Source organism: Girardinichthys multiradiatus, chromosome 11 (assembly GCF_021462225.1).
Source record: "Girardinichthys multiradiatus isolate DD_20200921_A chromosome 11, DD_fGirMul_XY1, whole genome shotgun sequence".
Classification (NCBI taxonomy): Eukaryota; Metazoa; Chordata; class Actinopteri; order Cyprinodontiformes; family Goodeidae; genus Girardinichthys; species Girardinichthys multiradiatus.
Genome location: NC_061804.1, coordinates 39,287,475 through 39,312,843, shown reverse-complemented (window position 1 = coordinate 39,312,843; position 25,369 = coordinate 39,287,475). Strand labels below are relative to the sequence as shown.

Sequence of the window (25,369 nt, the reverse complement as noted above, 5' to 3'; positions counted from 1 at the left end):
CACACCTGGAATCTGGTACCAGCTAACACAACAAGAATCAGAGCCAGAATTAAATCATCCTGGCTGAATAGAGCCAATCTGATGTAAATACCAACTGGTTTATTGATTTTTTATTAATGTAATAGTTGTGGTTAAAAGGTAAAAACAAGCACATGGCAAAGAAATTAATAAAAATTTAAAGGTCAAAAACGTTTCTGTTATATTTGAAATGTGATGCTACACACTGCAGAGCAATCGCATTGCTCTAATATACATTAACCCAAAAGGCTGAGTCCTACTTGAGTTTATGCTGAAGCTCTGACCTTCCTAAATACCAGCATGTCAAGTAGTTAAAGAAGACACTACTGAGGTCATTTACATCAATGATTTTCCTCCAACAGAGAGAAGAAACTCTGCTACTCTGGGTCATTTGCAAGAACAAACTTCTTAAAAAAATCTGAGAAACAAAATCCCAGAAATGGGAGGATTCAAAAGTCTAGCAAAGAAACCGGAGGGGTCAGCAACAGAGATGCACTGAAAACAGGAAGACCAACAGGAAACAGTTCTCTAGAGAGTCAAGGACATGAAATTAAACAAAAGCTTGTGAGGATGAGACATGACAGGAGGACGGAGTAAGGAACAGTGATGTGTGCACAGACACCAGCTAAGGTCAGCACATGACTCAGCAGTAAAATCTAACAGTAATGTTTCACTTTGCTTTTGGCTGCTTCTGTGCTTCACGCAGACCAGCATCTGTCATCCAGATAGATATGAGAACAGCCAAAGTGGTATGACAACCATATAGACAAATCATCTGTGCATCTACTTAATGCCTAAAGCCCAATAAATAGACAGTGTAAATCACACTCAGTTCTTTTCATGATGGCTGTTGTTTAGCTCAGCTGCTAAAACTTAGCCGTCTTTAAAACAATACAAAAACGCTAGATAGAAGGCTATAGAACTGACAGAATAAATGAGTCCATGACTGACAATTTCTCAGTGGGTTCTGCTGGCACGTGCACTAACGCACAGAGCTCGTGTTCTTTCTTTGCTGTAACAAAATGAACCAAAGGTTTATCATATTGAAACTATAACAGCATACAGACGGGAAGGTGAAGTGTACTCACCAGTGAGTCTCGAATGACTTCACTCTTGTAAAAATCTGCCAAAAAGAAAAACACATCAAACAAGTGCTAAATAAATGTAAGAAACCCACACGAAATCTTAACAGGAGAATTTATAATGCCAACAGAAAAAAGTTAATTTATCAAAAATGCTGACTTAAAACAAGTTACTGCCACATTTACTTTAACATTAACTGCAGACAGTACGAGCCCAAAGCATTCCTATTTATATTATTATACATCTATTTCTACATTTTAGTGTTGTAAAGTTATCTAAATATAGTCTTGCACTTTGTAATGTGAGCATTTGGGTTTTAATTTGGTCAGTTTTTCTTTAAAACAAACATTAAGGTATGCAACACGTGAATTATCACACACATTCTCTGTTGAGGATAGATTCAAAATACAGGCAGGCCAGACCAGGAAATGCAAGATTTTCTTTCTTGGCAATCCCTTTGGAATGTGTGCAGAATTCAGTTTTATACCATCTTGTTTTAAAGAATGCATGAACATCTCTGAATATATTGTTAGCCCTAAAGGCAGGATATGCTGCTACAGATTCTAAAAGTCCTTTTACTAGAACAACGGAATAATTCAGGATTTTTGATATGGAGTTTGTGTGGAGTAGATTTACGTGGTCAATAGCCTCTTTCACAAAAAATGAATGAGCAACCTGAGCACCTTCTCTATGTTGAAGTCAACCTGCCGTTATTACACTTTGTACTGGCCGACGTTTGTAAGGGTTAGCTGGCTTCAAGGATAGAGGGCATGATGGTTTAATGTAACACCACACCAGGACCACTGCAGTGTTATTCTCCACACACATCATTTCCTGCCACTAGAACAGATTGGATGGGTTGAGTCAATTGGCAGAATAGATCAGTGGACTTTACCAATGATAGTTCCCTCAGTAGTGCTGCTACTTGGTAATAAATGTTCAAAATGATAGCAGTGTGTTTAAAGACGTGAGTAAAGCTTAGAAATGTTTTTATTTTCATGCACTGGGAACACCTCACATTATGAAGAAAAATGAACTCTTGGCTTTTCAACAAAACAGCTGTCTGCATTTTTTTTTTTTTTTTTTACAAACTCAAATATTTACTGTATAAACTGAAGAATCTTTAAGATTGGGCTGGCCCCTTCAGAACTGTGAAATTGTTGGTCTGGATCGAAGATGCTGCTGTCTTTTTGAAACACCCTCAGCATCAGACAACATGACCTCTTCTAGTATTTTGATATACAGTACTGAGCAAAAGTTTTAGGCAGGTGTGAAAAAACAAAGAATGCTTTCAGAAAAAGAAGTGTTAATCATTTATTTTCATCAATCAACAAAATGCATTGAATGAACAAAAGAGAAATCTAAATGTAATCAATATTTGGTGTGACCACCCTTTGCCTTCAAAACAGCATCAGTTCTTCTAGATAGACTTGCACACAGTTTTGGAAGGAACTCAGCTGGTAGGTTCCTCCAAACATCTTGGAGAACTAACCACAGATCTTCTGTGGATGGAGTCTTCCTCACATCCTTCCGTCTCTTCATGTCATCCCAGACACACTCCATGATGTTGAGATCAGAGCTCTGTGGGGGCCATACCATCACTACCAGTAAGACTTGGTCTTCTTTACACTGAAGATAGTTCTTAATGACTTTGGCTGTATGTTTGGGTTTCGCTCACTTAGCATTTTGTAAATTAATAAGAATAATCATTTATATTTCTGAAAGCATTCTTTGTTTACAGTTTTTTTTACACCTGCCTAAAACCTTGGCACAGTACTGTGTGGAAACTGATGGATGATCCCCTGTGTGCGATAAAAAGGCCCGACACCATAGTAAGAGAAACATTCCCATATTATGCTTGAACCACCATGCTTTACTGTCTTCAGAGCGACCTGACCCCCCAACTAAGTGTTAGGAGGTCGTCTGACGGCTTGTGGACCCAAAAAGACGACCTTTACTTTCATCCGTCCGCAAAATGTTTCTCCATTTCTCTTTAGGCCAGTTGATGTGTTATTTGGCAAGTTGTATCCTCTTCAGCACGTCTTTTGTTTAGCAGTGGGACCTAGCAGGGGCTTCTCGTCGATAGATTAGTTTCAGAGGCATCTTCTAATTGTCACAGTTCTCACCATTAACTTCAGGTCTTCTTGGATCACCCTGGAGCTGATCATTGGGTGAGTCTTTGCCTTTCTGGCTATTCTTCAATCCATTTCAATGGTGGTGCCTAACATTTTCTGCACTTATTTATATATTTTCTCCTCTCCAATCAACATCCAACAAAGTATGCTGTTCTGAACGCCTGGAGCGACCCATTTTGTCAGGTTTTCAGAGAGAAATGCATGAACATGTGCTGACATCATCCTTAAACATCTTTAACTGTTTTCTTCACAGAATGAATGACATCAGAAATTGAACTCCACAACGCAATTATTTTTGAACTAGTCTATTAATCAATTACACAGCCTGAGGAGCATGCATGTAATGAATATTGGTCCTGTTGGTTTTCTATGATTCTACTACACCTACTAGTAAATGATATGCCCTGTGGTAATATGATTCCTACCAAAAACAGTGATTGATCTGGTTACTCTAGTTGGACTGCTATTTTGAACACAACTGTAGAACAAAACACTTTATATCCTTCCTGCCGAGTTCAATCTAAGCTTCCTTTGGTTCGTTCTTGAAAGTTCATGTGTGCTGGACATGCTTGGATAGATTGGTGATTAATGAATGGCCAGAGGTAGCTGAGAGACAGGATCATGTGTTAGGTTTCATGATGATGCTGTATCTCACCTAAAGTAGACATTGTTGACAGCTACCCAGTGAAGAGTCTGTTTTAGCATTTATTTCAGCCATTTAAAAGAACTCAAGCCTCATGTTAGCATAAAATATAACTAAAAAGTTTATTGTGAATTGCTTCAATCTAATAATTTACACTGTCTCGAATTTATACCACACCATATTCCAACACTGATTTTTCCTTTTATAAAAATATATCTATCCACCATATGAGTAGATCCTTATATAAAAAAGAAATAAAACACCCATTCTGTGAAGGCACCATTGCCTCTGCTGCTGCTGTGGCTTCTGAAGCAGAAAGCAATAATGCATGAGCACAAAGTAGGTCCTCTGTTCTCAAAATCAGCGTCTGCGTTAGGGTACACAGATGCACAAACATTTCTTTGTAAAAACCCTATATGTAAATTGTTCATAATAGTGAAATTTCCTTTAAAACACACATCTAGAGAGAGGGATGGTCTGTGTGTTTATAGTGTTTACACTGACCTCTAGAAATGCGGTCTCCTACACAGAGGTGGAGGGTGAAGTAAGTGTCCAGCAGTGGAGAACCATTCTTGTTCACTATGTTCCTGGCAGCAATGCTCCGGAGATGACGCAACCGTCTCTGTTAGACCAGGGAAAAAAGACGGAGAAAAAAACATGGATACAATATATTACCAGCAGAATGCTAACAGCAGAACTGCTCTTTGCATGTTCATTTTGTTCCTGTGAAGATCATTAACAGATACAATACAAGTTCTACAGATTTTACTCTCACTTGCTCCAAGGAGAAGTGAAAATAGATTCCCGTAGAGACCAGAAAAGAATCAAACAACCTGCTGCAACCAAAACAGCCTTAAACAGCACATGCAGGGAGAAATGTACCGGTTACTGGAATGGGCTGATTTTCAGTCACGTTGGACCAGATCAGGGTTTGGTTGGTCAGAAACCTAAAAAACATCCGATCCTTTTTTCTCCCCTTTAGGGAATAACCATACTTGGCACTGCCGGGTCACACTAACAACAATGCTTAATGGTGTGGATGCTGTAACTGAGAGAAGAAGAAGTTAAGGGTAAAATAATGCAAGCAAACAGAGAGCACCACTTTTAACTTGTATCCGTCATGGAACATGCTAGTTTAGATATGTTTGAAATCTTTGAATTAAAGCGTCCACATTCTCTCGAGCATGCACACATTCTGCTGTTTTAGTAATGCTAGCCAGGCTTATCGCTTATATAAAGATGCTGAAAACTGTGTTAGTCATAATAATAATAGAGATCATTTGTCTGTCTTTGTGCTGAAATAATAGTAAAACCGTGTTTTATTATAATGTGTCGTCACCTCTGCTTCTTATATAAATAATTAATGATAGTTCACCTCAGAACGGCTACAAAAATAAATAAATGCACTTCTTAAGTCTTTATATAGTAAATAAAAAATTGGATTAGGATCTGCGGGTCAAAACTTTATAAAACATTTGAGATCAGACATTGGCCACAAAAGTCTCATCAGTAAGTGAGTGCATATATGTGTGCTATAGGGGAAGGATGAAGGCACTTCCTGTTTCAGCTCACATCGTTGGCGCTGCACGTTTCCTGGATCAGTCGGTCCAGCAGCCAAGCAGAGGTGGAATCTGAGTCATGGGATTCCCTACAAGATTATGGCCCTAAGAAACAAAATTACTGATTGTTCCACTGGGGACTTTGAAACCCCCCCACCACCTTAAAAATATCACTGCACATTTCTGAATGAGCTATAGAGAACCACAGGCAGAAACATAAAAAGATGTGACGGGACTACAGCAGCAGACTGGCTTTCTAAAATATAATTACATGAAAACAAATCAAAGAAGTTCACAGCAAAGCTTGATATGAAACAAAGTTCTCTGCATGCTTTCAGAGTTGAATGAAACTGGTAGGAACTGAGTCCAGCAATCATGAGAACTAGCTTTCCTCTTAGTGTCTGGAATGCATGGCTAAAAGGGCTAGCTTAACTCAGCATCTGAAACAGATTCATTACGACTCTAAACACAGACTTCATATAAAACAATCCACATAACACAATAAATGTAAACTTAGGCCCCGGTGTGTAAACACCTGTAGGAAACCATACATTTGTCTTCCTTCACACAGATTCCTACATGATCATTGTTATCACTAAGAATTCAGGCTGTGAAATTCATCTAATTTATGGTGTCATTTTAATTTTGGCTCCCGACAATAAAGACTGCGGTAATGAAAAAGAATGTAGTTCTTATCTGCCAGTATGCTTTTATTTTGCAACGTCTCCCAACAGCTGGGAGATTCCACCGCTTTCAAAGACTGAACCCAAGTATCTTTTGCCGTTTTTAAACGTCGCCGCAAATATAGATGGAAGAAAGAGGATGTTCCCCTGTCAGTAGCACGGAACATCCAGGAGTAGGAGGAAACAATTTGTTTAAGATGTTGGGCTTAAAACTATATAATCCAGCAATGGTCTGAAAAGGTGACGGAGCAAAATGACCAGCAGCCACAGCGACGGCAGCAGAACAGAGTTTAGCTATCAAAAAAGGCTGGAATCTGTTTGTTTGGGAACACTTTAGGTTCTAAAATGGAGATATGAGTAAAAATACACAATGGGAAACATAATGCACACCTCACAGCAACATGCTGAAGCACCTGAAATTCAAACTTCTAGTATTCCATCGAATACAGAAAGTGAGTGGAGTTTATTGAACATACGCTCAAAGAGCCATCCTTTTATACAACCGTGATTTCAATGTCAACTATGCACATATTTTTTGCCCACAACCAAGAAGCCGTACTAAGAATAAGGTTTGCTAAACGTAGCCGTGCAAGTAGCACGTTTGGATGGGTTGAAAATAACTGCTATTATGCTATTATGTTATGTCACAGGAATAACTGCCTTGAATTTTACTGTCAGATAAATGTACTATACACACAAATTAAAGCCGAATTCAGTTTAAAACAAACATTTTAACACAGATGAGACTGATGCATTAACGTCTGAGCAGTAGCATATATTAAAACAAAAACATTTAAAATAGAAGGTTTGCAGGTGAGCTTATTAAAGAAAGATTCTTCTGGGTGCCAGTTATTATGAGACCATAACACTAACTAACTGAACTAACCTCTTTAGGTTTCAAGCTAATAGAAAATACAATGTTGATTGAACAGGACGGTCCAAACAATTGACTGCTACTGTGGATCAATTCAATTGAGAAGCACCGTTAGAGACAGGACAATGAGTTTTAGTGTCTAAGTGTGTTCATCAAGTCTTCATTGAATGGGTTTACTTATTGACATGAAAACACACACAGCCCATATTTAGAAAACAATCTTGTCACAGCTGCGGCCCATCATAATATCACAAAACCATTCGAAGGCTAAACACAAACTATTTTATCCACCTGATATCTTCGAGACCTGGCAATCAATCCAGATGCCATTTCAAGTGATTTGGGAATAAAAAATGAATAATTAGTTTTAAAGCAGTTCCACAAACCACGCTGTGCTCTATAATTTGTGGCAGTAACATCACCATACCTCAAGTTCTTTGGTGAGACTTGGTTATCAGAAAACTGAGTGAAGGAAGCACCCCGACTATCGTTGAATTCATTTTCTGTAAATAATCTGGTTTCAGATGTGGAAGGAAGTGGTTTAACGAAGTAAAAGAATTAAAACCAGAGTTTGCCCTTGAAGCTTCATGTGGTTTAAGCCAAAGTGAAGTAGTGCAAGGAGTATAGAGCACACTCCAGATAATGACTTGCATTAACACAAACGTGCAGTTGGTTTTTAGAGGCTCTGACGACAGAATGAATAAATGACTGAGAAGAAGAGTAAATATGTTGCTTCGCAATTTCCTACTCGAGTTAAATGAACATTAAATGTGACATAAAGCCAGAAGTTAAGAAAATATCAATAAAATGACAGTGAGAACAATACAACGAGATTCCCTGCAACTTGTTCCCCTCAGTGAGTGACCTGTCACATGCAGTTTGGCGCAAAGTCAAGTTCTGTCTCATATTCTGAAGCATAACTGCTGGCAACACAAACACAAGGTTTTTCACGATAAGCAGTCCCTACGTAGAGCAGTAAGGGCCTATCTTAATAATACAAACGCAGGTGGGAACGCTGAGAGACCCCAGTATTCCAGAAGTCAGTTTATTTCCTGCTAGCCAGCTGGAACAAGCTAGCTGTGGCTAGCTCACTAGGTCGCAGTCAGTCTGACGGGCCTGGTTTCTTCGGGCAGCAGTTGTAAACTACAGCAAACCACAACAACGTGACTCTGTTCAGGTTCTCCTAAGTTCGACTAACCGCAGCTGGTGCCAAAGAGGGTGTTCATGGGGAGTCTGCATTTACCTGCTGGGATGTGAGCTCCACATGCAAGGCTCGAGAGGATGCAGCTCCAGAGTTGGTGACAGAGGCGGCGGGGATAGCAAGAGCCCGACCGGTGATGGAGTTCATCCTCCTGTCGGCATCTAGCGAGTTCCCCTCATTCAACAAAACACTCCATCCTCAACATTTCCAACCAAACGTTGCAGGCTACCACGACAGGAACGCAGGCACAAATGTTCATGTGCGTAAAGCTCTGCGACAGCTGTCAGTCCATCTGCGGCACGTAAACAAAATACTAGCTATTCTGCTACAGAAGACCTTCGCCGTATGGGAGTACGTCACTGTGGGCCATGATTGGCTTACAGTGGCGTCTGTCAAGCAAGTGCGTGTCTCGCGTCTGGTCACAGGCGTTCCTATTGGTCAAATGAGCTGTTAATCAACGAGGAAGGAACAAGCGTCCGCTGAAATCTGTCAAATGTGCGAAAGATGAGGAAGTTGTATGAGCAGCGTGACATGCAGGTGACAGAAAAGCGCTGGAATCCATTGTTTTTGTTGTAGAAAGCCACTGAAGTCGATATTGACATTATTATTATTGTTATTAATATTATTAAAAAAGCATATGCAGATATTCGAGTAGCAGGAATTTAAGTTTCAACATATTATCAACATTATTTAAAAAACACAGCCAAAAAGTCATTGAGGCTATATTATTGCATACAAACTCTTAAAGCTCCTCTATAGTATTTTGTCAGATGTTACTGTTAATTGTAATTGTTAATAATATGTAGTATGCATGGAGTTAAAAAACAGGAAATATTTTTTGCAAAAAGTCACACGCAGAATATCAAACAACCACCAGGGAGCAACGCCACAGCATTGCAGCCTTTTACACATAAACTACTAACTTTCTATTTTAATATTGATTCTGTGAATTTGAACCAGATCCCGACTCTTTGCAGACCTTTTTATTTGGTTGTTTCTGTAAGTATCCACATAAAACAGACCTATTTTCAGCGGTAGAAAGGAAATAATATTTAAACACCTGCATCTCTTTCTTAACCTCATTTATGAATTTATATCCAGTAATTTGAAAATGCATTTATTTCCATTTAACATTTTTATATTTTGTCATGTTACAACCACAAAATGTAATTCATTTTATTGGTGGTTTATCTCTGATTAATCCCCGTCACCAGGAAAGTCATGTCTTGGTAGGTTTGCAGCTGCGCTATTCATTTTCAGATGATGGTTTGAACAGAGCTCTGAGATGTTTCAAAGCTTGGGATATTGTTTTAGAACGTAACCCTGCCTTAAACTTCTTGACAACTTTCTCCCTGACCTGTCTGCTGTTTTCCTTGGTCTTTGTGATGCTGCTTGTTCACTGATGTTGTCTAGCAATCCTCTGAGACCTTCACAAAACATCTGAATTTATACTGAGATTACACTGCACATGTGGACTCTATTTACTAAATACATTACATGTGAAGGTAGCTGGTTGCACTAGATTTTATTTAGGTGTATCAGAGTAAATGGGCTGAAAACAAATCCCTGTCACAGATTTTTATTTATAGAAAGCTTTAAAACCCTGTATCCATTACTTCCATGCAATTATGCACAAGTTTGTATTGGTTTCTGTTGATCTCAATAAAATACAGGTCCTTCTCAAAATATTAGCATATTGTGATAAAGTTCATTATTTTCCATAATGTCATGATGAAAATTTAACATTCATATATTTTAGATTCATTGCACACTAACTGAAATATTTCAGGTCTTTTATTGTCTTAATACGGATGATTTTGGCATACAGCTCATGAAAACCCAAAATTCCTATCTCACAAAATTAGCATATCATTAAAAGGGTCTCTAAACGAGCTATGAACCTAATCATCTGAATCAACGAGTTAAATCTAAACACCTGCAAAAGATTCCTGAGGCCTTTAAAACTCCCAGCCTGGTTCATCACTCAAAACCTCAATCATGGGTAAGACTGCCGACCTGACTGCTGTCCAGAAGGCCACTATTGACACCCTCAAGCAAGAGGGTAAGACACAGAAAGAAATTTCTGAACGAATAGGCTGTTCCCAGAGTGCTGTATCAAGGCACCTCAGTGGGAAGTCTGTGGGAAGGAAAAAGTGTGGCAGAAAACGCTGCACAACGAGAAGAGGTGACCGGACCCTGAGGAAGATTGTGGAGAAGGGCCGATTCCAGACCTTGGGGGACCTGCGGAAGCAGTGGACTGAGTCTGGAGTAGAAACATCCAGAGCCACCGTGCACAGGCGTGTGCAGGAAATGGGCTACAGGTGCCGCATTCCCCAGGTCAAGCCACTTTTGAACCAGAAACAGCGGCAGAAGCGCCTGACCTGGGCTACAGAGAAGCAGCACTGGACTGTTGCTCAGTGGTCCAAAGTACTTTTTTCGGATGAAAGCAAATTCTGCATGTCATTCAGAAATCAAGGTGCCAGAGTCTGGAGGAAGACTGGGGAGAAGGAAATGCCAAAATGCCAGAAGTCCAGTGTCAAGTACCCACAGTCAGTGATGGTCTGGAGTGCCGTGTCAGCTGCTGGTGTTGGTCCACTGTGTTTTATCAAGGGCAGGGTCAATGCAGCTAGCTATCAGGAGATTTTGGAGCAGTTCATGCTTCCATCTGCTGAAAAGCTTTATGGAGATGAAGATTTCATTTTTCAGCACGACCTGGCACCTGCTCACAGTGCCAAAACCACTGGTAAATGGTTTACTGACCATGGTATCACTGTGCTCAATTGGCCTGCCAACTCTCCTGACCTGAACCCCATAGAGAATCTGTGGGATATTGTGAAGAGAACGTTGAGAGACTCAAGACCCAACACTCTGGATGAGCTAAAGGCCGCTATCGAAGCATCCTGGGCCTCCATAAGACCTCAGCTGTGCCACAGGCTGATTGCCTCCATGCCACGCCGCATTGAAGCAGTCATTTCTGCAAAAGGATTCCTGACCAAGTATTGAGTGCATAACTGTACATGATTATTTGAAGGTTGACGTTTTTTGTATTAAAAACACTTTTCTTTTATTGGTCGGATGAAATATGCTAATTTTGTGAGATAGGAATTTTGGGTTTTCATGAGCTGTATGCCAAAATCATCCGTATTAAGACAATAAAAGACCTGAAATATTTCAGTTAGTGTGCAATGAATCTAAAATATATGAATGTTAAATTTTCATCATTACATTATGGAAAATAATGAACTTTATCACAATATGCTAATATTTTGAGAAGGACCTGTACATTGACGTTTGCAGCTGTAATGTGACCAAATCTAGAAATGTTCAAGTGGTGTAAATATTTTGCACCACACTGTGGTCAGGCATGTAGATTCTGTGCTACCAGTGTCAGTTAATTAAAAACAAAAGTAAAATGATTCAGTTCTTTGTTGTTGAACAAGTTTAGACATGTCTCTGTAATATTCCAATTATCTAAAATGTCTTAACCTGTTTTTGTTTTCTAGTCTTAATGGCGTACAAGCTGTAACAGGTGGTGCAACTGAAAATGTAGAAAAACAGAAAATGGTTTAAAAAAAGAAAACATATCCAGGTCTCTTGAAAACATATAAAAAATTTATTTAAATAATAGAAGAATGTCCATCATAAAGGCATCTCCGGTTTTTATTGCTCTAAGATATATCACAGAGGGATTTCACTACTCTCAGGAAGCCACAGTGCTGAGACAAGAGGAAACTGTTCAACCTTATTACAGACTACCATCTGATATCAACATGACGCAGCCTAATTTATTCAGATCACTCTCACAGTCACAATTCTTCTCAGCACAATTATAGGAAGTGGCTAGAAATCCCTAGAAAGTCTAAATAACCTAAAGAGATAGTTCCACATGTTTGAAGAGAGGTTCTGTCAAAAAGGTTATGAGTAGTTAACCTTACCTGCAGAATAAAACTTTTTTACAAACTTCATTTTGTAAAAATCCAGACTAGTTAGCCGCTAAAGCTAACAACTAGAGAGGGACCAAGACAAGGGCAAACTTCTTCCATCTTAAAATAATTCCTATCTTAAAGAAAACAGCGATTTTTGCATACCCCATTTCATGTCGTTCTGAACCATCACCATGCTGGTGTGGGCAGTTATTTACGCACAATCAGATTTTTATTAACATGCAGGACACTGAGGTAGGAAGCAGAGAGCCATCAGTAATCTTTGTGTGTGAAACACATGAAATGTTATACACAGGAAGACCATTGGTGGCGCACCACCTCCTACCTCAATTTCATGTGTATGTAATCATCTACTTGAGCCTAAATAACCACCCAAAGCAAACATGACAGTGGTTTAAATCTTAATTAAAAGGTGTATGAACAAATAGCTGGCATGTTTTTTAAGTTCTCTCAGAAAAAAGTATTCTTTAGTCTTGGCCCCATTTAATACTAGCCCCCAGCTTTAGTCTGCAGGATGAACTAATTTGAATATATTCTAAAGGGTGTTTTAAAAAGAGGGTATGTCAGGTACGGTATTGACTCCTTACAAAGGTTTAACAAAACCTGACTTCAAAAGTTTTGAACTATCCTTTTAACAAAGATGTTCCAAGAATCAACCCTTCATTTTCATTGATCACACCTAAGCTACAGTTCTACTATACGCTACATACTGGAACCATCAAGTTTCCGGTGTTTATCTCACAAACGTACTCCACCTTTTTTACTGCTGCTCAAAACTTTTCAAATAAAAGGTTTGAAAACACAAAAAATTATCAGTTTTCATTGCATATATGACATCCATCCATTTAGAAGAAAGAACATGAAACAGTCCAAAGATTATTATTAAACATAATCTGATATTGCCAGCTTTTCTAAGCCAATCGTCGGAGCATCATTAATATTACAAAGGTGCATACGGAATTTTCTCAGAGGGACAAACCAAAAAGCCTTTGTCTTCTCAACAGAATATACAGGTCCTTCTCAAAATATTAGCATATTGTGATAAAGTTCATTATTTTCCATAATGTCATGATGAAAATTTAACATTCATATATTTTAGATTCATTGCACACTAACTGAAATATTTCAGGTCTTTTATTGTCTTAATACGGATGATTTTGGCATACAGCTCATGAAAACCCAAAATTCCTATCTCACAAAATTAGCATATCATTAAAAGGGTCTCTAAACGAGCTATGAACCTAATCATCTGAATCAACGAGTTAACTCTAAACACCTGCAAAAGATTCCTGAGGCCTTTAAAACTCCCAGCCTGGTTCATCACTCAAAACCCCAATCATGGGTAAGACTGCCGACCTGACTGCTGTTCAGAAGGCCACTATTGACACCCTCAAGCAAGAGGGTAAGACACAGAAAGAAATTTCTGAACGAATAGGCTGTTCCCAGATTGCTGTATCAAGGCACCTCAGTGGAAAGTCTGTGGGAAGGAAAAAGTGTGGCAGAAAACGCTGCACAACGAGAAGAGGTGACCGGACCCTGAGGAAGATTGTGGAGAAGGGCCGATTCCAGACCTTGGGGGACCTGCGGAAGCAGTGGACTGAGTCTGGAGTAGAAACATCCAGAGCCACCGTGCACAGGCGTGTGCAGGAAATGGGCTACAGGTGCCGCATTCCCCAGGTCAAGCCACTTTTGAACCAGAAACAGCGGCAGAAGCACCTGACCTGGGCTACAGAGAAGCAGCACTGGACTGTTGCTCAGTGGTCCAAAGTACTTTTTTCGGATGAAAGCAAATTCTGCATGTCATTCAGAAATCAAGGTGCCAGAGTCTGGAGGAAGACTGGGGAGAAGGAAATGCCAAAATGCCAGAAGTCCAGTGTCAAGTACCCACAGTCAGTGATGGTCTGGGGTGCCGTGTCAGCTGCTGGTGTTGGTCCACTGTGTTTTATCAAGGGCAGGGTCAATGCAGCTAGCTATCAGGAGATTTTGGAGCACTTCATGCTTCCATCTGCTGAAAAGCTTTATGGAGATGAAGATTTCATTTTTCAGCATGACCTGGCACCTGCTCACAGTGCCAAAACCACTGGTAAATGGTTTACTGACCATGGTATCACTGTGCTCAATTGACCTGCCAACTCTCCTGACCTGAACCCCATAGAGAATCTGTGGGATATTGTGAAGAGAACGTTGAGAGACTCAAGACCCAACACTCTGGATGAGCTAAAGGCCGCTATCGAAGCATCCTGGGCCTCCATAAGACCTCAGTAGTACCACAGGCTGATTGCCTCCATGCCACGCCGCATTGAAGCAGTCATTTCTGCCAAAGGATTCCTGACCAAGTATTGAGTGCATAACTATACATGATTATTTGAAGGTTGATGTTTTTTGTATTAAAAACACTTTTCTTTTATTGGTCGGATGAAATATGCTAATTTTGTGAGATAGGAATTTTGGGTTTTCATGAGCTGTATGCCAAAATCATCCGTATTAAGACAATAAAAGACCTGAAATATTTCAGTTAGTGTCCAATGAATCTAAAATATATGAATGTTAAATTTTCATCATGACATTATGGAAAATAATGAACTTTATCACAATATGCTAATATTTTGAGAAGGACCTGTATTAATACTTTATGGCAATAACAATTACAGGCACGTGTGTACCGTCCATTTACAATGTCAATCCAGCGTGTAGAAAATTGATACTTTCTGTTTACATCTAATAGAAATCAATGCATATGAGGTGGGAAAAACATCTTTGGCTCAATTAACATTTGGGCTTGTCAGCCCATTACTAAGGGTGCTTTCCACTTGGATTATTTGTGCGTTTAGCAGGTAATAGGGTGAAAAAGCGCATAAGAACAAGTGTCACCAATGCACTGGTAGTGGAAGACATTGGCATGTTTTCCAAATTTCTCTGCAGTTCCACCTAGTGGAGCTTACCCCCCTCTGCACTGATGAGACTGTGCATATCAAAAATCTACTCTGAGAAACTGAATGAACCCAAAACGCACATTTTTTGATGTTATATTTGGTGCAACTCTGTCCAAAAAAAGGTCTGCAGTGAGACAATCATTCTTGAAGCCAGTCTTTTCCTGAGCTCAAGCTCCAGCTGTGTGAGTGTACTTTATGAACACTGCAGTGAACGGAGATTTCTTTAGCAGACATCTATTCTTGTATGGTTTCACAGTCCAGAGATGAACCAGACAGCTGAGGTAGGACGAGGAGGGATGTTCAGCAGGAGCTCCTCGTCCTCTCACTGGATGTGCAGGATGTCACTCTCTTTCAAACCAAAGCGGGTCTTGTACTTGTCAAAAAGGCACTGGAGAGACCTGATGTACATTCCATGGTAAAGATCCACCATCTCCTTAGTTGGGTCCTCAATTTTAGGCACTGTGATTGGCTCACCAACTGTAAGAACAAGACCAATAGCAATGACAAAGGACTGTTTAGAGACAAACTTGGCTTTGTTAACTGTTATCTGTTAAACTCATAAAACATTTTGGACGTTTACGACCTGACACCCAATTAAGCCTAGTCAAAGTCCAGATTGAAATCCAGTTGATAATCAGTGAAAATTAATGTTCACAGTCTCCATCCAATCAGAGGAATGTGTTAAAAATTGTGTGTGTGTGCGTGGGGGGGGATCCCTTAATCATTTTGCAAAACAGTGCCGAACTCTCAGAAAACAGTTTTTTGTCTAAATGCACATCTTAAAACTAATGCAAACAAACCTCACCTATGGTGGTAATAGGATTGCAAAAAGGCACGATTCCCCAGGAGCTGCCGTAGAAAAGGCATGGGGCAAAGCCCAAGATCTTCTGTAACCTCCTCTGCAGAGCTCTCCTGCAGGTCCCCTCCTCAAAGATCACCTGCTTGTAGGCATCATTCTCTCCAAAAGAATACACAGGAACCAGGTCAGACCTAAAAGATCAGAGAAAGTAACTCATTTAATTTTAACATTCTGGAAAGTTAAACCTAGAAACCATAAAAAGAGTGGAAAAGAGGAATATTTAGCCTTTACTGGTCTCCATTGGCAAATGTTGATTTAGAAGTTCCTTTATTAAACAGCATTTCTTTCCATCTGTTGCACATAACTGATGTGTTATCCAGTTAGTTTAACAACCTACATTATAAGTTTTTATGTTTTAATTGTTATATAATCATTATTTCAGAAAATGACTTGGCATGGAAAACAATCATCATTAGAGGGCTCAGTGTAAGTACACATCTCTACTTAACCAAGCTTTAACTTGACAACAACAACCAAAAGCAGGTGGGTTTGGCTTTTGTTTACAGCTGGCTTAATGTCTAAAGTCAGTTTGGGTCACACAAAAACACCGTTGGCATTAGCAGGCTATTTTCAGGGCTATTCTGCAGAAACACTTGAGTTTTTGTTCTGGCGAGGCACAACAATTGTGCAAGGGGATTGTACAAATTAAAAACTTTCAGGATTGACGTTTAGTTGGAGAATTTTAAGGATAGTTCATCTGCTTACCTTCTCCAGTAGTCTGACGCAACATTTTTAGGATTTTACAAGAATATCACCCTCAAGACTAGTTTCCTTCTTAACAGGAAATTCAATTGATTGCATCATCATTCCTATTTTATAAGCATTTAACTAGTTCTAGAAAGTGTGTCCAAAGTGCCCTGAACTTAACACTCCTGACTTGCGGGCTAAAATGTTAACCTACTTGTTATGAATGGAGGTCTACATAACTGCATGTCTTTTTCGAGCAAGCTCTAAGCTTCTTAGAAAAAGGTGCACCCAGTGATATGATAATCCAGCCATGTTTGGGCTAGAGACAAACCAAGATGACTTAGCAATGCAGTTAATAATGGCGATTAATGTATTGCTAAGGGTAGGTCAGGACCGGTTCACTCTGTTTGACCTTTCAGAACAGGTAGGCCATGCCACGAGATGTTCAACACAACACGGCACATTCATAAAAGATTTGGTAACGCTCTCTCTGGGCCTTTTTTAACCTTTCTAAGGTTAATCATCTAGGATTTATTCATTCCTGAGGTTCACAGCAGAGACATGTTCATAACAGATTTGGCTGAGTCTCGTATTTTGAGTCCTTGAAGCTTGTGTGGGTGTGTGTTTATGTCCCAGTATTACAGCGGACACTTACCCTTTCTGCAGGGCCAGCTTTACAAAGCCTTTGCGGTTCTTTAGGGTGACAGAATTCATGCCCGGTGCACATTGCAGAGACTCTGCTGCTCCTCCAACAACAATGACCACAGCATTCCCTGTCCCATTACACGAGAGCAGGTAGTCCATAGAGTTCCTGTTCACTGGGCAGATACCTGCAATGAAAAAATGATATGGAAACATAATGGGTGTAGTTGTTAATTTGGTTCAAAGGATGCAGTAATTTTGCAAACATTAAATGCAAAAGGAAATGTGCTTTGTATACTCAAAGTTCAATTATTGTTGAACCGGGTAATGATCAGATCATTTTTATTATGTCCTGACATGTAAAAGAGGGGGTACTTCTATGTTAACTGTAATAAATACTTATTAAATGTGTTTTAAAAGCAGCAAATAGAACTCTAGGAGATTGTTTTCCATCAAAACAACATGTATAAACGGTGCTGATGGTGTAGATGTTAGGCGCGCAACCATATACAGAGGCTGCAGTCCTCAAACCGGCCGGTTCGAGTCCCAGACCCGGCAACATTTGCCGAATGTCTCCCCCTCTCTCTACCCTTCTTTCCTGTCTGCCTACTGTCAAAAAAAATAAAAATAAAGGCCACTAGTGCCAAAAAATATATAAACAAAAAAAAAACAACATGTATAACTCTGCAATAACCCAAGTATCTAGAAGGTATCGCTGGGCAAAGATGAAGCACTCAGAGTGCTTTAAGTTCTATAAATCAATAAAATCAGCAATAAACAGAAGCTGTTGAAGCTGGACAACAGGACAAGGGTCAGCCCTCTGACAAATACGATTATCAGCATCATTAAACATTCCAAGAGGTCAAACTTGACTCCAGCACCTCCCAAAGTTTCTCACCCCCAGACATCAGGTAGTCTCGAAGGACTGGCAAGCGGAAGTTTCCTGCCAGAGTTGCCAGGGAGGGCTTGATCCCAGGAAATTTCTCAGAGAATCCTGTTGCTTCCGTCCCGAAGTTGCAGAAAGCACCAAAGCAGAAGATACCATGCGGATGGTAGCCCAATATGTAGTTCCGGCTAGGAAGCAGTTCGTGGGTTTTAATGAGCTGCAAGACAAACATAAAGAGCGTAAGGCTAGATGCACCAAGTCTTTATGAAGGTTTCATACAAACATAGTCAGGTTAGGAGTCCGAAAACTGTTTACAGTATAATCTCATGTTAAATAACTGATTGGGCTGCTGCGATTTTCCTTTTTTATGAGTTATTTGTGTGCTGGGAGGCATTAAACGACATTTAGATATTGACTGTGATATTACTGTTTTTGAGAAATAGTCTTTACCAAGGATTTGGGAACTCTGCCAGAAACTAGGACATCGTTATCAGCTGAAACCAAACAGAAATCTCCTCTCTCTCCTCAAACACAATCATAAAATTACTGACCCACTGTCCATAGCATGCACCTGTTCAGTCTGGCAACTTTGGACTTTTACCTTTCTGAACTATTTCAAGATCTCGATTTCACTCTCGAGTTGTAAATTTGCACAATCCTAAATGAAGAATGTGCATTACAAGCTCTGCAGAGTGCACAAAGATCCCACCTTATAGCATGGCAGCTGTGAACCCTTACATCCCGTACAGTCAGGGGGAATGAATAGAGAACAGATTCACTGGCTGGAGCAAACATATAGCAGTAATTCAGGTTTTTTGGGCTTACATCAGATTCCAGAACAGTGTTTATCTGACACTTTTCAATCAATCCAAATCCAAACTTACTGCTGTATTCACTTCCACACAAACATATGCTCAGACTTTGACCTGTTGGCTTCCAGCTCATAAATAACAGCCTGTTGATCACACCAGATAAAACCCGCTTGCTCTTCAGCTGACTGATTCCTCAGCACACATCTGTTTGTTCTCTTTTTTATCTATGGAGGCAGCAGGATACTTCATGAGGATCTATTGTAAGTGTGCATTTCAGCCTGACGTTGACTCATGCAGGACACAGTAGAATTGATATTTCTAACACAAGACAAACATGTGGAAAGCCAGCTGGATCTCAAATGGACAAAGACAAGCAGTTCCACAGTACAAACAGCACAGATCAATATAATTGACAAAGCTCAGCTCCCTCAAACTCATGGAACTGAAAACAGGATTTTTGTTCTTAAAACAATGCATTGTAATGTCTGATGTGTCTGTTTTTTTTGCACTGCTTGGTGCCTGGAATTTTTATTTATTTATTGTGTCACCAACCAATCAAGTAGTGGATACCTGGGAGCTGAAAGAAAATTAAACAGTTTATAAAACTTTTCACAAATAAATATCTTAAAAGTGTGATGTGCATTTGTATTTGACCCCTTGCACATAGGGGCCCTTAAATACAATTAAGTGCAATCACTGCCTTCTGACCTCACTTAAATAGTAACTGGTTCACAGTGATCAGAGGAGACCTAAATTAGGCATTTTGGCTGGCAAGTAAAACACTATGCTAGGTAGTAAACTAACATGGTACATGAACCTGAACCACCATCTCCATGGCGAAACAAAGACAGGATAGCTGGTCAGAACTGATAGGGAGGTAAATGGACAAACACAGCAGAAACAAATGGAAGAAAAGCTGTTAAAGCCTACAAAAGACATGAGTCTGGGGGGAACCTTCACCTTCCAGCAGTCAACACACGGTTACAATAGTATGGTTTAGATCAAAACAAAGTCATGTGTATGAATGGCCTAGTCTAGACCTAAATCCAGCTTAAAACTGATGCTCACAGATGCTCTCCATGCAGTCTGACTGCATTTAAGGTGTTCTGCAAAGGCGAACAGGAATACAATTCAGGATCCAGATGTAGAAAGCTGGTAGACATACCTCAAAAGACTACCAGCTGTAATTGCAGGGGATGGTGTTTCTACTAGGTATTGACTCAGGGGAGCTGAATACACGTGATATCGTTCAGATATTTATTATTAAAAAAATGTGAAAACCATCTCTTGCTTTCCCTTCACAACAATGCACTACTTTGTGTTGACTAGATAAAATTCCTTCCTGACTTAATCAACATCCTTTTTTCAATTTCAGCCTTGCTTTAAAAATCCTGTCCAGTTAAGTCAGGTAAATCAGCAGACTGTAAGCAGAAGGTTTGAATGTATTGGGGTTTTGGCCACACAAACATTGATTGGTTCGTTCAATGGGCCCTGTTTTCCCTCGGTTTTTCCCATTTTCCTGCTTATTTCTTACTTCGGCAGTTGCAAGGCACTACAAAAAGAATGTGTTCTTCAGTCATGAAGTTGGTGTTTCAGAATTATATTTAAAAATAGTGTCAGTGTGTATTATGTTTGTGTATAAATATATATACCAAATAGCGAACCATTTAAAACATAAAGATCATTTCTAAACGGTTTTGGGAACCATTTCATGAAGTTTTGTACATCTTTGTTCAACAGCTGATGATTCAGAGAAATCCTACGACAGCTGACTACAACAATCAGAAGGCGATATCCTCTGTTTAAACACGCTTCAGCCTTGACCTTTGGCCCATCCAGTGACAGCTACTGTACCAGCCTCTGCATGGGGCAAGCGTGGATGGGTTTTGTGCCAGTGTTTTTGTGTGATTACACCCTGCTGCAGGCTAAGCAAGGATTAACCAGATACCCGAGTACTATCAAACAGAACAAAGGCTCAAACTCCAAACCAACGTGAACCCTCCATCATTAACAAGGGACAAGGGACACCTCTGGAGCAGATGGCTGATACGCCATCCAGCCCTGGTAAGGCTTATCTGCAGGAGGATAATAGAAGACCTTCACCCAGCTGCTGTGTCATACACTACTGACTCTGACTACAAAATCAGAACAAGTCAGGTTTTCAGGTTTTATTTCTCTTTTGGTTGCATTTTCTTTGCTTTGCCTCTGAATTTTGAAATCTGTAGCTGCTTAAACTTGCAATAGTTCACTGGAAAGTTGACATAATTACCCTGATAGGGAAATAGTCTCGGAAATATGTCCATACTGTCCAGTTTCTCACCCAAGAAGACCTCCTGCCACCTGAAGAAAAAAATGAGACATCACTGAAATAACAAAAAGAAGACTAGAGTTAATGAAGACTTACAGACTTAGCTTTTTCTCACTGTCAGACATTAAATCAGACCAACTTTTCCTGCTTTACATTAGTCAGGATCATTAGAATTATTTTTGTTTACTAAATCCCTGAGAAAACTTTCTTAATCAGGAAGATTATTGAAAAAGCTGTGTTTCAACAGTTAAACAACGTCCTAACAACAACTAACTGCTTCGATGTCTTCCAGTCAGGCTTCCTGCTCACCACAGTACAGAGACTGCCCTTGTCAAGGTGTTCAATGACATCCGTAGAAATGCAGACTGTGGAAGAACCACAGTGCTGATATTATTGGACATTAGTGCTGCATCACTCCATTTTATTAGAGTGCCTGGAAAACTGGGTCGGCCTTTCTGGTACAGCACTCAATTGGTTTAAATCCTACTTGAAGGACAGGGACTTTTTGTGTCAGTAGGTAACTTTACATCAGAGACCACAAAAATCACATGTGGCGTTACCCAAGAGTCCATCTTAGGGACCCTCCTATTCACTATCTACATGCTCCCCCTAACTCAGATTTTAATAGACAACAACGTAAGTTATCATAACTATGCAGACGACACACAGCTATACGTTACAATGTCACCAGGTGACCATGAACCCATTCAAGCGCTGGGTAAATGCTTAGAAGAAATCAATGCATGGATGGCCCTAAACGTTCTTCAGCTGAATCAAAACAAAACTGAAGTAATAATCTTTGGACCAAAGGAAGAGCGTTTAAAAGTTAGCACACAGCTTCAGTTAATACAGCTAGAAACCACCAGTCAGGCTCGAAACCTTGGTGTAGTGATAGACTCAGACCTGAACCTTCAGAGGCACATAAAGACAGTAACAAGGTCGGCCTTCTATCACCTAAAGAACATCTCCAGGATTAAAGGACTAACGTCTCAGCAGGACCTTGAAAAACTAATTCATTTGTTCATCTTTAGAAGAATTGATTACTGCAACGGTGTCTTCACAGATCTGCCTAAAAAGTTAATCAGACAACTGCAGTTGATCCAGAATGCTGCTGCCCGCGTCCTCACTAGAACTAAGAAAGTGGAGCTCATCACCCCGGTTCTAAAGTCCCTACACTGGTTCCCTGTAGCTCAGAGAATAGAGTTTAAAATACTTCTGTTAGTCTATAAATCACTGAATGGCTTAGCACCAAAATACATTACAGACTTGTTGTCAGTGTATCAACCACCCAGACCTCTCAGGTCTTCTGGCTCAAATCTACTCTGCAGAACCAGAACCAGAACCAAACATGGAGAAGCAGCTTTTAGTTCTTATGCTCCACTAATCTGGAATAAACTCCCAGAAAACTGTAAAAGCGCCGAAACCCTAAAATGCTTTAAATCAAGATTAAAAACTTATTTGTTTAGATTGGGCTTTGAATGTGTTCTATAAACATTATTAGTTAAGTTTTCAGTCCAATTTTCCTTTCATTTTCTTATCCATCATTCTATTCTTTTTTTTTTTATTACCTCTGTTGTTTGATTTTCTGTATCATTGTAATGTTTTTCCTTATGTACAGCGCCTTGAGTGCCTTGTTGCTGAAAAGCGCTATATAAATAAACTTGACTTGACTTTATACAATTTTCAATTTCCCATAAATTCTATTTGTACTTGATGGAATTGCTTTTTATTACAGAGTTTTGTTATCCTTCCACAAGCTTCACATTGCTATATTTTAGGACTTAACTGATTTTTTTTGTCTATGAAGTAAAATACCTGACTATTAAATCAATTCAGAATAGAAGTATGCATCAAAAGCATCTCACAGGAATTAGAAGCAAGCAACACTGAACAGAACACTGATAACCAGGGGAAAAGAAAAATGAAGCTAAATGTTACTTTTCTCACTCATACCAGTTCAATGTTTGGCAGCTACAATCTGAACAAACCTGTTGGACTAATTGAGAACCACATGAAAAGAGTTACAATGTTCCACAAATAGATGCAAAAAGTTTATTTTCTTGTCCTTGAGAGATAAAAATATCTTTATTTTGTTATATTTCTAAGCTGATGGAAACTGTGCTTCACAACGCCACTGACTTGTTTGTAAAAATTTGACGATTCACTTTTTTCTAAGCACATAAATTGGAAACCAAGTCAGCTGATGGACTGATATTGGTCCAAAAAAATCATTTGGTAGCCAGCCTCTCGTCTCAGACGGGCAGTGAAATTGCACTGTTAGTCAAAAAGCCTACTGAAGCAGTTAGGAAATACACCATGTTCTGATGATTTCCTAAGAGGACTCATTCAAGACACAATGCATTTCTTGTTTCTTTATCTTTACGAAGGGGATTACCCAATGCCTTGGTAATACAGAGTTAGTCACTGTAGTTTTTTTACATGACATCATGATGACAACCCAACAATGTCCCTGCATGCACTCACGTACGATCACACCTTACAAAGATGTCGCAGGTGTCAGCAACATAATTTCATGTATACACTTGTTTTCTACCTTGTTTCGGGGTGTTCCAGTCAACAATGAGCCAGGCGGTGTAAAGGGCAGCAATTAGCCAGCAATCAGTGCAGAACATGTAAATCAACAACAACGTACAGGCAATACCTAGACACAGAGGCAAAACAGAACAAGAGTACTTTAAATCACATTTAAATTTATTTACACTTGTCAGAGTAAGAGGAGATAAGGCCGACGGGTTACAAAGCAAGCACTTGTGGTTTGGCCTTCTTAAGCTGAGACTAATGAGCTAACACACAAACACTCACCCATGGCTAAGAAGGAGATGACCCACTGCAGTACGGAGATGACCTGCAGATGCTTTTTCATCTTGGAACTGCAGGGCCACAACGCTGTGGGCAGGTCCTGCAGGGAGGAGAGGATGGTGGAGCCGGTTCCTGGACACAAAACAAGCAAGATGAGCTCAATCTGCATGCATTACAATCAAGTGGGAAAAGCCGAAAATCTTTTTATGTTATTTTATTTAACTGATTACATAGTGTTAGCTCTTTCTTGACAAAGAAAAGCTTCTGTTGTGGTGATGGAAAATAGTTCAATCGAGTCCAAAAAGGACATGAAACTAAACGAGGTAAATATTTCCCAGAAAGAGTATACAATGGTTTCATTTAAAAGGACTGCCTCAGATACTTACCACCAATTTTTACTGACTGATCCAAACGATCAAAGCCATGTGGCTACTGCACATGTGAGGACTGACGACAAAGTGGCCACATTAACAGCTACTAAAGCTCTTCACGCTGAGAGCCAATAAGGAAACAGCTCACCCCAGGAAAACGCTGGCAACTAATCCCCACCAGGCACACTGAAAATAACCTACCTCCAGGATTCGTAGTTAGTAATACCTGTAAACTAGGATGCTCCAGCTACTTAAGACTACCACTGGTTGAACGTGCATCAGAGCTGGCTAAATCTGCTCATGTAGCTACTGAGAAAGACATTTCTCACTTCTTGCTAAACACATTTTTAAGGGGGTTGGGGGGGGATGCAACTGACTGCATCCCTCCCTTGATAGTGTAATGTATGGAGTGGAAAACTATTTGCATGGCTGCCCTTAAAGCTTTACCAACTTGTTATCTAGAAAAAAAGCTAGAACTGCAGAAGTACAACAGTCCACCTGACCCTGGGTTCTCTTACACCTGATGAGCAAATACAACGGCTTGTTGTGTGCTTACAGCTGTGAGTGAGCATACCACAATGCATCTGACATGATGCAAACAGAAGCTAGAGAGGGTGACAAATAACATATGTTTTAATTTGTTTCTTGAAAGCAGGTACTATTCTTAAAAAATATAAAAATTGACATTTTTCACAGCAACATGACTGTTTTTTATATGTAAATTCTGAAATTTGCCCATATGGTCAGTTATGGAAATACATTTAGTTAGGATGCATCTATGGTTTAGTTGCAGTTGTTCAGGGTCAGTTTGGAACCTTTGCTTTAAAGATGCTTTCTTTAAATTAGCAGAGCATGTGCAGCCCATAACTGTGTACTGAACTAATGCACTTCAGTTCAATATCATAGTGAGA

The 25,369-nt window shown here is 39.7% G+C and overlaps 2 protein-coding genes across 3 annotated transcripts in view; both read right to left on the bottom strand.

The window, feature by feature from the left end:
* The window catches only part of uvrag (UV radiation resistance associated gene), a 172,086-nt gene extending 163,175 nt beyond the window's left edge, over positions 1–8,911 (bottom strand). Inside the window, exons 1-3 of one of the 2 annotated variants that reach the window (XM_047379500.1) lie at positions 8,239–8,911; positions 4,384–4,501; positions 1,107–1,141 (exon numbers count right to left, since the gene is read on the bottom strand). In XM_047379500.1, coding sequence (XP_047235456.1) covers positions 1,107–1,141; positions 4,384–4,501; positions 8,239–8,343 — 258 coding nt within the window. In that variant the 5' untranslated portion in view covers positions 8,344–8,911. The remainder of the gene's footprint in view (positions 1–1,106; positions 1,142–4,383; positions 4,502–8,238) is intronic. The other variant, XM_047379499.1, reaches the window with a different exon arrangement.
* A 5,828-nt stretch (positions 8,912–14,739) lies between these two features.
* The window catches only part of dgat2 (diacylglycerol O-acyltransferase 2), an 11,754-nt gene continuing 1,124 nt past the window's right edge, over positions 14,740–25,369 (bottom strand). Inside the window, exons 2-8 of the mRNA XM_047379442.1 lie at positions 24,091–24,219; positions 23,822–23,929; positions 21,229–21,299; positions 18,160–18,364; positions 17,275–17,449; positions 15,879–16,063; positions 14,740–15,550 (exon numbers count right to left, since the gene is read on the bottom strand). Of these exons, the coding sequence (XP_047235398.1) occupies positions 15,396–15,550; positions 15,879–16,063; positions 17,275–17,449; positions 18,160–18,364; positions 21,229–21,299; positions 23,822–23,929; positions 24,091–24,219 (1,028 nt within the window). The 3' untranslated portion in view covers positions 14,740–15,395. The remainder of the gene's footprint in view (positions 15,551–15,878; positions 16,064–17,274; positions 17,450–18,159; positions 18,365–21,228; positions 21,300–23,821; positions 23,930–24,090; positions 24,220–25,369) is intronic.